Consider the following 14,014-nt stretch of genomic DNA (forward strand, 5'->3'; position numbering starts at 1 on the left):
AGTCTTCTGTTTGCATGCAAACTCAGTGATGGTTCATGGCTGAACTCATGTGTTTTTGTCTGACGGACTACTTCAGATGTGTATGTTGGTATATTCACTGCATGTTTGAGCCTGTAGCACATACGTGATACTTCTGGTTTTGTCATTTTTGAACAGATTCCGTGTTTTTCTTTTCATTTCACACGTGTCAAGTGTTTCTGTGTATGAAGAAAGAGGGATTTCTCGTTTAATCGCCTGGTAAGTCTGATAATGAGATAATTGGACAGCCCGCTTCTTGCCCACCCCTCCCTTTCTCTCTCTCTCTCTCTGTCTGTCTCTCTCTCTCTCTTCAGACCCCTCTGTCCTTGGTTGACCACTCCCTCTTCACACCCATTGGCCTCTGCAACCAGAGCTGACAAGCTGATTGGCTGCAGGGGGAATTCTGAGGCATAGGACTATTTAATTATGCTAATCCAAGACACTGATAAGGAGACGTTTTAAAAAATTCAAAACCTCTGGAAACACATGCACACACTGAGGCAGTGTGGTTTAGAGAGAGAGAGGGCCTCTGTGAGAAATACGTGAGAATATTGTGTCAGAGTAAGCAGAGAGAGGAATGCAGGACACAGAGAGAGAGAACAGTATAAATCTCCATCTATGCATAAGCTTCCCTTTTTTCCTCATTTTGAAATACTCAGTAGTAATTTAAATATCACATTTTAAATCTAAAAATTCTCTGGATGCTGGGCTTTTCCTCCCCCCACTCAGAGCTCAGTTCCTCCTCTGTTGCTGGTACGCTGCTGGCCTTTCCCCTCTCTTGTTGCTAACTGATGTCTGTGGGCGGATAACACTGCTTCACTGATGCACAACTCATGAAACACCACTCATTTTCCCCCCTTTCTTTCTCTTCTTTTTCATCTGTGCCTAAAACTATTTCAGCACCAGATAATTCTTGATGTGCACAAACATGTCATCACTGCCTGCTGTTTTTTTTTTTTTTTTATCTTGAAGAGCTGCACCCAGTAGACTGTTAACACTGCTTCTTCTAACAAACTGATTCTAAACTCATTTACTTTTAGGATCAACGACCCTGCACTAGCTTTTATTGTCCTTTACTGTGGGATTCATCCCAGAACTGTTCAAAGCAGTGTTAAACCTACACAATATGCTGTGAATCTTATAGTCTGAATCTATCAGTAATCTTTTTTTCTTCATGACTTTTTGTGTGGATCATGTAGATAAAACAGTTTAGTTTATAATCTCCTCGTATAAATGCTGGTAACCTCCTGTGTCCCACAAGAGCCGAAGTGCACAACTGCCTCTGCAGTCCAGCAAAAACACAGGATCCATGAGAGCTCAGCGGTAAAGCTCTGCCTGCCAGAACTCAAGCTGCACTGTGGAGACAACCGACTCCTGCAGGATGCTGAACAGAGGGGGGACAGGCAGCTCTCACCCTGACTCTCCACATCTTTTTGTTTCATTTCTTACATGCAACCTAAACGTTCAACCATTAGATATCAGTGTATCTCCAGCTGCAGATGGTGAGGCAGGCTACTCAGCTCAGAGGACAAAGCTAACAGCCTTCTCGCCCACAACAACAGAGTTACAGATGTGCAATTCCTGAGAACTACTAGAGGGTTGGCTTCTCACTCTGTCAGTTGTCTCTAAAGAAAATTATAAATGTCTGGGTTCAAAACCAACTGCGGAAGAATCAAAGGAGTGAGGAGAGGATGTAAGGATAAACAGGAATGAAGATAAAAACTGCAACAAGGGTATTATTCAGTTCTCTGTGCCTGCTTGGTTCTTGTCGTCTAGTTTTGTGCTTGCAAAAATTGTGCTTCAATTAAATACAATCATCTTTTAGTTATGTAATTCTGTTAAAAATGCATCATAAATGTAATGTAAAATTAATGTACTGAAATTAAAGAATTAAGAAGTCGTTTGATGTGATTATTATGGAAATTCAGGCATCCTTAGAAGCTCATGGTGGGACTGAGAGTTGAACTGCAGAGTTCAAGACATATACATCGAAAGAGAGAAAGTGGGAGAGAGGGAGAAAGAGGTGGGATGGAGTAACAGAGGAGGGGGATAGTAGAGAGATCGAGTATCTGTGGGAGTATAATTAACTCCATGGTCTGCCTCTCTGCAGGCCTGCGGCATACAGCTCTGAAATGCTGATTCAGTACACAGATAGACAGAATAGCACGGGAGGGAGAAGGGGGTGAGGAGAGGGATGCAATGAGAGAGAGAGAGGGGAAAGAGTGGGGTGTTGCAATGAACAGAAAATCTGAAATGAAGCTAAGACAGCTCAGCAGGACGGGTTCTCATAATTCTACATAAAAAGGAGGCAAAGTGTAAATAATGATATTAGTGAGAATAAAGCTGTTTAAATGAATACAATGTAAGATCAAATAGTTCAGTAAGAATCACTTTGCAGTTACAGTGAGTAGATGGTATACTTGAGGCAGGTTATCTGCAGAGTGTGTACTTGACTTTATCAAGTGCTGAGCATTTGCAGATGCTTTAGACAGCAGCATAAAGCCACAGCCTGCATTATCAATAGAACAGTGACATCTAGAGGTGGAACTACGGACATGACCTGCAATGAATTTCTACTGCAGAACTGCTGATACATACAGTTTCCTACTTTATTCCTCTATCTTTGAGACAGAAAAAGAGTACGCTGAAGTCCTCACTGCCTGAGGACGCTGCTCAGTGCAGCACTGCTGCTTGTTTGGGGCAGCTTTTAGCTGTTAATGTGTCTGTGTGAATTACTGTTTAAAAAACATTTTTGAAAGAAAAAACAGCTGATAAACCAAGTACGGCCAGGGTGACGGTGTTGAAAAGGGTAGAGTGCTGACTCAGTGACAGAGGGAGATAGTTACAGTTGAACGTTGACAGTCTGTCACCAGGCTGGGGGCAGAGGCAGCTCACATAATATATAATTCATCAAGACGAGTGTCAGGTAAACTGGAGACAAGGACAAAACAATAGAACCAATGGATGGATGAATGGAGGGGAGTTTTGTAAGTACTTGGTGGACTGATCCTTTACGGGTTTCTTCTTTAGAAAGATGGTCATTGATTGACAGATTTTGTTTATATGCTCAATTTTTATATTTAGGTTCACTTATAGGTGTTTAACATTTCCTAAAATCTGATTATATTCATAGCTTCACTGTTTAGACTAATAAAAACATTCTCGAGATGAGCAAAAAAGTAATAGTCAGTGTACTTCTAGGTGCAGGTTCAAAGCAGGCTGCTGATAGACGGCTTCGTGTGTTGATACTGAGTATGAGTCATTGTTGCTATTTACACATTTACAGTCTGTTGCTTTCACTATGACACAAGCTAATAAATTGCATTCTTCAAAATATGGCAGCACATGACAGAACAAATGTTGTTTCCTCTGGTTTGTTGAGCAGGAGAGACTACTGGCACTTTCAAAAAGATCCAGTCAACATTTTTAAAAATCCCCCACCCTTAAACAACAGGAGCAGTGCTGGTTCTGTAAATATAAAACATTTTACTGAGTCAGAAATTATAGTCAACTGTTATTGCTTTTCCGCAGACAGCTCTGAGGACTTACCATTGATCTCATACAATATTTATGAATGAATGTAATCAGGATTAAATAAAATGACACAATAAAAGTAGCTGCCTTTCAGTCAGGTAATTTTTAACAGTATTTTGACGAAGTGTGAACATGTTTTTAAAAACATCATATAACAGCCTTGCAGAAGTGAACAATCATAGTCAAGTCCTGGAAAAGTATCCCACATACCATGTAGAACAGGGTTCAATCAAAATAACTAAAGGTCTGACAAGCAGTTGAGGTGTATGCTTAGAGTGAGTTGGCAGTACTTCCACACAGCAGTTCTTCTTCTCTGTCAGCCATGTCCGTTCTCCTGGCCCTGTGCATCTGCGTTGGTTTCAGGTTGATGGTCTTCCATTTGCAGGAAGCCCCAAGTTTTGAGCAGAGCAAAACGCTGAGCAGGGCGAGTGGAAAAGTAGTCCTTCTGTCTCTGAGAGTAGATCTGGACTGGACGAACGATGTCTCTGTAGCTCCAGTCCTGGTGATGCAAATTACACACTGATATGACTTCAGAACCGTTAATTGAACTAAAATCAAGCTGTAAAGAAACTGTGTCTTCAACAACTACCTAAATTAAAATGAATATATACAATATTTCTATCTAAGGGCTGTCACATTATTGTTAAATTACCAATAAACACACAAGCTCCACATCCAGGTTAAAGTACTGTAGGTCTCAACAACAGAATACAAGAGTTATGGGGTGCAGAAAGCGTTTGTAAATCATAATATTAGCTTGAACAACTGAAATGCTTTGAAGATTTTAGCAAGACTTCTAACAGAGGGGCTCGATGTAGAAGAAAATAGAAATGAATAAATGATAAATTCCTTAATTAATCAAAAATATCTCACACCCATATTTTATCTTTTTAGTTCAAATAAATTTCAGACAACTGAAATCTTCACAGAAGTGGTGTCCATGGGACAACAAAACCTCCAACACATGGATAGTCTATCTAAAGGCCATCTGTCTGGTTGTGTTTGACATGAAATAGTTTAGTATACCTCTGTCAATTTATTGTGTGCCACAGGTGTTATAAGTGACAGTGCTGAAGTGCTGTACCTGCCAGTGAAAGTTGAAAGCCTCCAGCAGCTGTATCCTGCCCTCTCTGGTGGGCACACAGTCAGGAGGAACAGGCTGCACCATCTCAGAGCCCACCGTCACATCTCCAAACACCAACAGAGCTCTGATGGCAAACCAGCCCCCAAACCTCGGGTGCACACACACTCCAAACATTTTCTGTGAGTAAACAGAGGGAGATCCACAAAACTCAGGTGAAGAGATGAGAAGGGAAATGCTGCTCCACAAAGTATTGAAATTCATCTAGGCAGCAACCGATCAGATTCCACAAAAAGCATTACTTTTTCAGCCCAGGGTTGGTCTGTGACATCAGATTTTTGGTAGTAGAAAGCTGCTCCAGACACGTGAGCTGCAGTCTGTGCCAAGAACTTCGGCTTCCTGCTCGGCAGCATCTCGTAGTCATACATCACATCCACCTTCTGTCCTGGAAAACACTGCAGGGCAGGGAGTGGAGAGGGAAATATTCAGTCACAATCTGATCATGAAAATAGTTGTAGTTACAATCTTTAACTATCTCTAACTAGGTTTGAACAATACAATGATATACATCATGAGAAAAAAAATGCAAGAGAGGATTTTGTCATGCGTTTAATGCTATAATTACATCTACTGGACCACTGTGGACAATGCTGTAGGACTGCTTTCCGACATTTTATGCATTATTGTATTGTATTCTTATCTATACTATATGATTTTTCAATTCAAATTCCGGACAGCTTATATCAGGATGTAGTCAGATAAAAGTCTTGTCTGTCCGTCCCTTTCTCCACACCCTTCACCTGTGAGACTGCAGAGGTGACACAGTGTTTGACACACTGGTCTATGGGGTCTGAAATGCCATGGCAGCCACTCTCCTTCAGGAAGGGCAGGAAGGCTTGTTCAAACATGGCAGGAGTGCTGAGTACCACCACAGCAAGGGTGTCATCAGGGAAAGCCAGGCGCAGTGACGGAGGGAGGACCGAGTTATACCAACCAACCTGTGAAAATGCACAGAAGCACAAATAAACAGCATTTTCAAAGTGAATTGTCTTACACAGTATGAAGCCCTTCTTGCTGTCAAAGCTTCACGCTAGAGAGAAACTAGTGCCACGGTACCTTTAGAGGATAGACTTCAAATCCCAACTTTGGTAACCAGCTTTCTAACAGTTCTGTCACACTTTTCACGTTCAGAGTGGTAGCCGCCATTGTTGCATGTCAACACAGAGTTTGGTATTATGGGTTATGGTGTTCTTTTGTGTCTCCAGTGTCAGAAATTAAGATAGAGTTAAGCGAAAGTTTTTTTGCATTAAGTTGTTCTGACAAAATGGATGGCTACATTACGATACACAATACAATGTGTTTCGGAGCAATTCTACTGCAGTATTTTCGGGATTTTGTGACTAAAGAGGCAAAGAGTAGAATAACCACCTACTACAATACCCAGAATACTCCTGCGGATACGTCATACGCAATCACGTCGCCGTTGTGGGCTCCTGGATTTAAAAGTGGAGTCGCAAGGTTTTCTGTGAGTAGCTTGATTAGCCAGCTAGCAAATGTAGACGTTTGTCATTAAATACTACATATTTTTCAGCAACGCGTTTTACGTTTTAGAGATAAAGCATAAATGATTCAGGATCTTAAAGGCGGTGGTTATTTTTTTCTGCCTACCAAGACAGTAACATGAACGCTAAGAGAAAAGTCGTCATAAAACTGCTGCTAACTGGAATTAGCTTAGGTTATGCCAACAGTTGCTATCTAACGTTTGCTCGGTCCAGTTATATATGACCTTGAAGTGTTTAGAGTGCATTTTTCTGTGTCTTCGACATTAAGCAGGTGGGGGTGGGGTCCTGCGCAGCATCACTTCCAGTTTAAATCTGTAGCTGCTCCTGCAAACTGCAGAGATATTCCCCACGGGACGAGAAGCTTTTTTAAGCAGACCTATTACACTCCCGGAGAGCCTGCACACAGCTACACTTTCCTGAGTAGCAGCTGATAGCTGATAAGCAATCAAACGTGCAAATACCCAGGCCTGCTGTAATTTAATCTCCCGGAAAGTGTGAGAGCCCTTGGCTTGGTTGTTACCTCACCAACCAGCCACAAAACACGTCTAAAGTTACTGCTCTTTGATGTAACATCACTGACACTGTCTCGCATGACCGTTTACACCGTGAGTCGTGACTTAACCGACTAAAACCGATGAATGATGCATTTGCTAACTTCCCTTGATGCATTTCTTTCTAGATACACTCAGACATGAACTGGGACAATCAGCTGAGCTGTATCCTGTCTGAAGCGGATGGCAGCGTTGCAAAGATGAGGGTGAGTACATTCAACTATCATCCTCCTGAGTTATTGGTCTTGCAGGAAATAAGAGATAATGATATATATTAAAAACACATTATGCTTTTAAAGAGTGTGTGCTCCTACTGTGCATTGTGCTTGCGCATTAAACTGTGGTCTTGTGGTCAGTTGTATATTGTTGTTATTGTAGCTATCAATAGATGGCAGTAATGCTCCACTAAAAATTTAACATGGTAACTTAGTTATTCAGATACGGAGGCGGCGTACTGATACTGAGTGTGGGAAAACCCTCTCAATCTGAAAAATGTTTTTGTCCTCAGGAAAGACTGACCTCACCAGGGAAATTCTCTAAAGGAGGCGAAGGTTGGTGACCTGTTTGAGATTAATGAATATGACTAAAATGGGAAATTACCTATTTGTGTAAGTGTGTAACATTCTCTCTTTCAGACTTCACAATACAGTTCAGGCCACATTATGACAGAGAGTGGTTTGAACTCATTTGTTTTGATTTGAGCCTTTTGTGGGCAACCTACCACACATTCCTCTTCCTCTCCAGATTTGTATCCCATGAGGGAGCGGATTCATGATTCGGATTTGGACCCTCCTGCTCTTCCCCCTCGAGCCCCCCTTCTCCGACAGCCTTCCCCATCTCTCAGTCCTGGTGTGCAGTGGGCAGACCTAACGGCTATCCAATCACAACTCCAGATACAGAGCCAGGTGTGTGATTATTTGTTTAATGAAGCAGGTGTACAATTATTTGTTTGATCAAGTGCCATAGTGAAAATTCAAGTTGCTGCGTTTATGTGATTTATTACAGTGTTGTTAGCAGTGACAGAATTCCACATTTCTGCCTAATGTTTTTACAAGGCAATTGAGTCCCTCACCCAGCACATCCATGACATGGAAAGGGAGAGACAGTCACAACAACGTCACATCCAGACGCTACAAGGTAACTGCTGAGCCATGACAACTTATCTCTGTTTATACTGGCTCACATTGTCCTTATGCAAACACAGCAATACCTGACTCATGTCGGTGTCTACTAGAAGAAAAACGTTCTAATCCAAATCAACTCTGTTTAATGTGGTCACGCCCAAAGTATGTTGCCAGATCACATATGAAAAATAAACAGATGCCAGAAACTCTCAAGTTGCTACATGACTTATTTTGGCACAAATAAATCATTAACACATGATTTTTGACATGTTTGTACCTTCCAAATTGTATTAAATGCAGCTGATTAAACACTTGAATTTGGAAGTCAGATCCAGTTTCATAATTCGAAGTCTTTCATTTTGAATCTCTGACCTGGTAAAAGTCATTCATGTCCACATAGCCACCCATCTTGAATACTGTACCTATTTATTTTTGGATCACTCAGGTATCTTAACTGATCCAAAACTCAAAATAAAAAAACGGATATTACCCCTCTTCATGCCTCACTTTGCTACTTCCCTGTTACTGTCACTGTTTAATTTTATCTACCGCTGTTTTCATGAAAAGCAGTGCATACATTTATGAACTGCTGTTGTTCTACTACTCCACTCCTAACCCAAGCTTGTGTGTGCCTCACTAAAGGAAAAAGCTGGTGACAGTTTTATCAGCGGCAGTACTAAAATTATAAAATTCTCTTCCTCCTCCTGCTTGGTTATCTCTGTTTGATAACAGACAATTTAAAACATACTAATTCGTACCTCTCTCTTTGCAACCTGCATGCAACCTCTAGTTTTAACTTTTGTTCCGCACTATCATTTAAAATGTTTAAAACCGTATTGTGCTTGAAATGCTTTACAGTATGTATTAAAAATAACTGAATTGAGTGGTTTAATCACAATAAACAAACAAAACCTTCATGAAGGGGGTAAGCAGGCTATTCCAGCCTTTACTTGGCATTATATGCATATTGGGCATGTCATCTGTTTAAATGGCGCAGATGGGCTCATCAGGAGAAGATATTCATTCATAATTAAACTTATTAATAAATTATTTGGATTTGTCCACAAGCAGGACTCCTACAGGAGGAAAAAAACCCTTACTCATAGAAATCTCTTCTTTTACAGAGGAGGTTCACCGGCTGCATGAGGCACTGAGGGAGAGTGAAAGAGCGAGGGACGAATCAAAGAGGGGCCAAAGTCCAGGAGCAGAGAGAAGGATGGAACAGTGGAGGAGAGAGGTGGGACGTGAGCTGAGCAGTCTTCGGGGACACATCACCAGAGCCACGTCGCTAGGCAACCTGGAGGAAAGGTGCATTAGGCGTGGAGCTGTGGGGCATAACTGCAGACTAAACTGATGATAGGTCCAGCTCGTGATTGACATGAAAATATGTACATCTCATGCGGAATTAAAAAAGTCTTTGCTACTACAAAGGCTTCTTGGTGACATTTTAATTTGTTGGAAAGACCAAGAGAGGAAATGAAACACCAGTTTTGTCACCACTTCTTTCTTTGCCCCCAGTTTCAGCTCAAAGCTTCGCCGAGAGGAACTGGAGCACCTGCGGAGAGAGGTGGACCAACTGAAAGCACGGCTAAGTGAGTCACATACTCACACACACACACGTACATAATGCCCTTGCATTGATTCTGCGGGACTGCACATGTCATAAGCGCTGTTGGCCAACAAAGCAAAGGCAGGCACAGTCTTGCTCACAACGTCAGTTCTTTCTTTTCCTTTTGACAGGGAGACAGGAGGAGGACGTGTTCCTCCAGCAGGCAGAGGCCAGAGAGACCAGGAGACAGTACGAACGCAGCTGCAAGGTATACACACATTGTATCACACAAGTTGTGTTTGCTTGTGTGATGTGTGTTTTTTTTTGTCTTTCAGATCCTTAACCTTTCCTTTGTGTGCTTTGTTTAGACACTGGAGGAGCTAACAGACAGCTACAGAACTCACAGCACTGATCTGGCAAAGACTGTTTCTCAGTATTCACACACACAGCAAGAGGTCCGCCAGATCAGGTAAATGTGTGAGTGTGTGCACATATGTGTGTGTCTGAGGTTATGTTTCATCTTTCTATGGATTACATATGTTACATTTAATCTCTTACAACAGAACAGTTGTGTCAGAACTGAAGGAGGAGGTCCGGACGCTTGTTCTTCGAGAACGTGCACCAACACCTTCACTGTCAGCACACACATCAGGCAGGTCTCTCTCCCAATTAAGCTCTCAAACACACACACAGCGTAATAAAACTATTTAACAACATTTTTCTTTCTGAATCAGGGGCATTACCACTCGCACTCCCACATGGTCACAGTAGAAGTGTCAGAGTTGACAGAGTTGTGGAGCCAGACTCAGACTCAGAAGAGTTTAGTCCAACACCCAGCCTGGCCGAGGTCAGCTCAGATGATCTGTCATGGCTGGATGACAAAGAGCCCGGTAAGGATGAATGAAAAAGGCGCCAAAGCATGGTTGCCTTGTGCAAGATCAGCTATTAAAGTACAGCACGCTGAGTCATATTCACCAAATGCTTCTATTATATAATTTTCACAAGCCTTCTGTCCACCTACATGCACAGCAACAGAAACGTGTTGTGACAATTGGATCACACGCTCCATCCAACAGAAAACGTTACATAGGGCACCAGATCGGTACACACCGATGATGGTTTTAGCAAGATGGGACATGCAGTTCCCCCTCCTGTCCCTCCCCCACACATCTGGTTCAACCATTGCTCTGATTAATCTCAGCAGATATGACTCACTGTGGAGAGTACTAGTCTGTGTTTACCATTTGACTATAAAGTTAGATAAAGTTAAATTAATAGGTTGACATTTTGGGAAATATATTTATTCGCTTTATTAGATTTAGATTAGAAGAATCTATGAATGTCTCTGCTGGTTCCCTTGTAATTTCATGTTTACTACAGGGCATCACTGCTCCCAGCCACCAAGTAGTACTGTAAATAGTCCCCATAAAACTGACCCGAGTGTGTAGAAAAAGTGTAAAAAGTCACTTTAGTTTTTGTACGGATCTCACAAACCAACAAACATGTTGCAAACTGAGCTTTAGAGGTGAGTGTACTTGTTACTTTTGAACATATCCAGGCTAGCTGTTTTCCCCTGTTGTCAGTCTTTCAATTAAATTTTATTTGTCTAGCGCCAAATGTTGTTAATGTTGTACTATTCCTTTGAACATATCACAAGAGATGATATATTTAAATCTCGAGAAGAAGTGTAGAAAGACAAGAAGAGAAAAAAGTGGACTCTGGAGATGTATAGCACCATTGTGAATAAGTTTGTAGTCCTACTGTGTTCCTCCGCCTGCAGATAAATCAGTAAAGTTCTAATTTCCTCTCCACCAGGCTGTGCAAAGCCAGTTGTTTCTTGCAAAATTTTGTACTGTGTGTGTGCATGTTCGTGCGTGAGTGTGCAAGCGCATGCACTGCTCAACTTACTGACTTACTGTAACAGAAGGTTGATGTTCCCGGAAGAGATTACGATCTCTGGTCTAAATGTTTCCCAGAGTGATTTTGGGCCCGTGAAGCTAGGCTAATTTAACATGCACACACACACACGAACATGCGCGCGCGCGCGCGCACACACACACACACACACACACACACACACTCATACTGGTACACAGTTGTTATGGGAAAACATTTGAATGTCTTCCAACCTAATCCCACGGTGTAATACAGCAAAGAGGCACTTAGTCACTCACACACAAGTTAACTGCTCTTCCTCTGCTCTTTACCTCTGACAGCTCTGCATCAGAAGCCACGGGTGCATCTGAGTGTTCAGTCCAGACGGAGCAACTTTGCTGGTCCAGGATCTGATCTAGAGGATGGCCATGATGATGGCCATGATGATGATGATGATGATGATGATGATGATGATCTCGATCTCCTTGACAACATTGTTAACCCAGATTTAGGATCTGACCTAAGTCTTGATGACCTCTGACCTGTTCTAAGGTGAAGCTCTCTAATTTAATATGGGAAGACATACAGACATTTTTTCTGACTCTAATACACTACCCAAGATGTATTAATGCTTTCAAACTGATTTCATTTGATCAGTACATTTTTGAGTTGGAGTTGTGTTGCAAAACACAAAACTTTAAAAATAGAAATAGCCAGGAAAACACAACCAGCCATATGGCATATTTCCTTTGTTGTCCTGACGGAAGAGGAATGGAGACAAAGAAAGGCAATAGCAGCAGACTTGGCAACGAGTAATAATGTCATCCTACTTGGTATTATTGCTTTTGCTTAACAGACCTGCTTGGATATGATGTGTCCTGAATCAAATATAGCAGTGGGGAAATTTCTTTTCAGTCTGAGAAATTCTCAAATGCAGTTATTTGTGAGAATAACAGAAGTGTGAGATCACACAATCAACTAGTTTTAATCTTTATTTTGACTTTGACGTGTAAGTGAGTCAAAGTCAGTCTAGTCCCATTCACATCATTTAAAATAGTATTCATCACAAAGAATTGTTTTCCCTCAGTCTAGCTAGTGACGAGGCTGAAGTCTGCAAGGACTGTACACATACTGCTGATAACTGTTGTAGCTGCAAATGTCTTGAATCATTTACAGTAACTATGTCCACATGTGGAGACTGATAGGACGCTGGAGAACAAACTGAAGAGGCAGGGAGCTGTTTTTTTTTTTTTTTGTGAGTTTCTCATTCAGAAAACATCTCCTTTTATGATGGTGGATGGCAGAGTTTTGGGTCAGCAAATAAGCAAACACCCTCTGCACCCATGATGCACATCACTGATGATAAATTATAGGTTCTCCCAGAGTTGAGGACAGAAGCACTGTCCTCAACTCTGGTAGGCCAGCTTAACCACAAGGTTTGGTTTGAGGCAAGGCAAGACTAAAAATACTTATGCTTAGGTTTGTTATGATTACAGATTGTTGGGGTTAGGTAAAGGTTTGATGTGTTAAGGTTTGGGCAGGACTTTCATCTTTGCCCATAACTACAGTGGGATCCATAAAGACACCCCTCATCACGGTGCTTTTGATTTGCAAAATAAAGGCCTACAGTATGCTTATATTGCCTTTAGCTGGTATTTTTCAATTAATCAGTTTGTTGAATAACGAATTTAACTTAAATCTAATGATATTGCACTTTGACAATCTTTGATGACTTGATGTACAGTCATATATCAAGTGTAAAGATTCACTGTACCTTTTTTAGCTGGTGATCATTTGCTGCATGAAATGCTAAGTGTAGCAGAGTAATGGATATTTAATGAGTTTTTCTTCCTGACATAATGCACTCTTAAATCCAGAAGGAATCTGATGAGTGATGGGGTTTTGATTCCTGGTAATGCAGTTGAAGTGAGGACAAAGAGAAATCAAACATCATTAACATCAAGGCGCCCACATCCCCACCCCCACCCCCACCCCAACCCCAACCCGACCTCCACTGTGATTTCTTTATATATACAGCTCAGTTAAGGCAGTCAAGAGTCCCTTTATGCTGTCTTGTCTGACATGAGTCACACTGTGCCAGGCCTGGTGTCAAGCTGTTAAATATTTCAGCATCCAGACACCCCCCATCGAGGATCCCAGACCACAGTGCAGAGCCATGGGGGAGCTGATGGGCAGGTTAGGTGTTCAGCAGGGTGTGCATATGGTGGCTTGGATCACAAAAGTGACCACAGACACTTTTCAGCTCATCTAACTAGGCAGGTTGTCTTACTAATCAGTAGTGAGCAAAGGAAGACCCAAATAAAAAACAATAAATGGCACGGCGCAGTGACAGCAACAGTATTTTAAGAAACCTCTTCTTACACTCTTCTTGTACAGCTGTTAATATCATGGTCAAAGACATTTCATGAAGAAAAGGGTCATCTATTTGCTGTTGTGGCAACATAATGGCTGATAAATAAGATTGCTGCTTTCTATTGCTGTTTTATTGCATTTGCCAAGTATTGTGTAGTAGTGCTGCAGTATAGCAGTGCACTGATATGTTCATTGAAGGTCTGTTTTATTGTTTCAGCTCTTAACAATAAAAGTCTGTGTTAAAGTTGAAAGAGAGGAGCTTGCCTTTCTGTGGTTGCCTCTATAGAGCAGCGTTGTGCTCTGATTGGTCCTGAGGTCAAAGAGCTGTTTACAACAAACTCTGTTAA

At 41.6% G+C, this 14,014-nt stretch overlaps 2 protein-coding genes across 2 annotated transcripts; one reads left to right on the forward strand and one right to left on the reverse strand.

Moving 5' to 3' along the window:
* Positions 1 to 2,338: 2,338 nt before the first annotated feature.
* Positions 2,339 to 5,946, reverse strand: mmachc (metabolism of cobalamin associated C). Its single transcript, XM_056378468.1, has 5 exons — positions 5,750 to 5,946; positions 5,434 to 5,631; positions 4,936 to 5,088; positions 4,637 to 4,813; positions 2,339 to 4,051 (listed from the first exon to the last, which is right to left on the reverse strand). The coding sequence occupies exons 1-5, from the start codon at positions 5,837 to 5,839 to the stop codon at positions 3,869 to 3,871; spliced, it is 801 nt and encodes a 266-aa protein (XP_056234443.1). The 5' UTR covers positions 5,840 to 5,946; the 3' UTR covers positions 2,339 to 3,868.
* On the forward strand, positions 5,946 to 13,729 carry LOC130170817 (uncharacterized). Its single transcript, XM_056378466.1, has 13 exons — positions 5,946 to 6,158; positions 6,875 to 6,952; positions 7,255 to 7,297; positions 7,491 to 7,651; positions 7,802 to 7,883; positions 8,995 to 9,178; positions 9,389 to 9,462; positions 9,611 to 9,687; positions 9,788 to 9,888; positions 9,983 to 10,071; positions 10,154 to 10,309; positions 11,636 to 11,846; positions 13,172 to 13,729. Exons 1-12 carry the CDS (start codon positions 5,958 to 5,960, stop codon positions 11,833 to 11,835), a joined length of 1,446 nt encoding a protein of 481 aa, XP_056234441.1. The 5' UTR covers positions 5,946 to 5,957; the 3' UTR covers positions 11,836 to 11,846; positions 13,172 to 13,729.
* The last annotated feature ends 285 nt before the right edge of the window (positions 13,730 to 14,014 follow it).

The sequence above is a fragment of the Seriola aureovittata genome, chromosome 6, assembly GCF_021018895.1.
Source record: "Seriola aureovittata isolate HTS-2021-v1 ecotype China chromosome 6, ASM2101889v1, whole genome shotgun sequence".
Taxonomy (NCBI): Eukaryota; Metazoa; Chordata; class Actinopteri; order Carangiformes; family Carangidae; genus Seriola; species Seriola aureovittata.

What these genes read in the sequence shown, in the direction of transcription:
- LOC130170817 (XM_056378466.1), top strand. Translation starts at nt 5,958, where the DNA reads ATGGATGGCTACATTACGATACACAATACAATGTGTTTCGGAGCAATT. An exon ending in GTGGAGTCGCAAGGTTTTCT is followed by an intron (nt 6,159 to 6,874) that starts GTGAGTAGCTTG and finishes ATTTCTTTCTAG; the next exon opens with ATACACTCAGACATGAACTG. An exon ending in ACTGTCAGCACACACATCAG is followed by an intron (nt 10,072 to 10,153) that starts GCAGGTCTCTCT and finishes TTTCTGAATCAG; the next exon opens with GGGCATTACCACTCGCACTC.
- mmachc (XM_056378468.1), bottom strand. Translation starts at nt 5,839, where the DNA reads ATGGCGGCTACCACTCTGAACGTGAAAAGTGTGACAGAACTGTTAGAA. An exon ending in TTGAAGTCTATCCTCTAAAG is followed by an intron (nt 5,632 to 5,749) that starts GTACCGTGGCAC and finishes GCATTTTCACAG; the next exon opens with GTTGGTTGGTATAACTCGGT. An exon ending in ACCAACCCTGGGCTGAAAAA is followed by an intron (nt 4,814 to 4,935) that starts GTAATGCTTTTT and finishes GTTTACTCACAG; the next exon opens with AAAATGTTTGGAGTGTGTGT.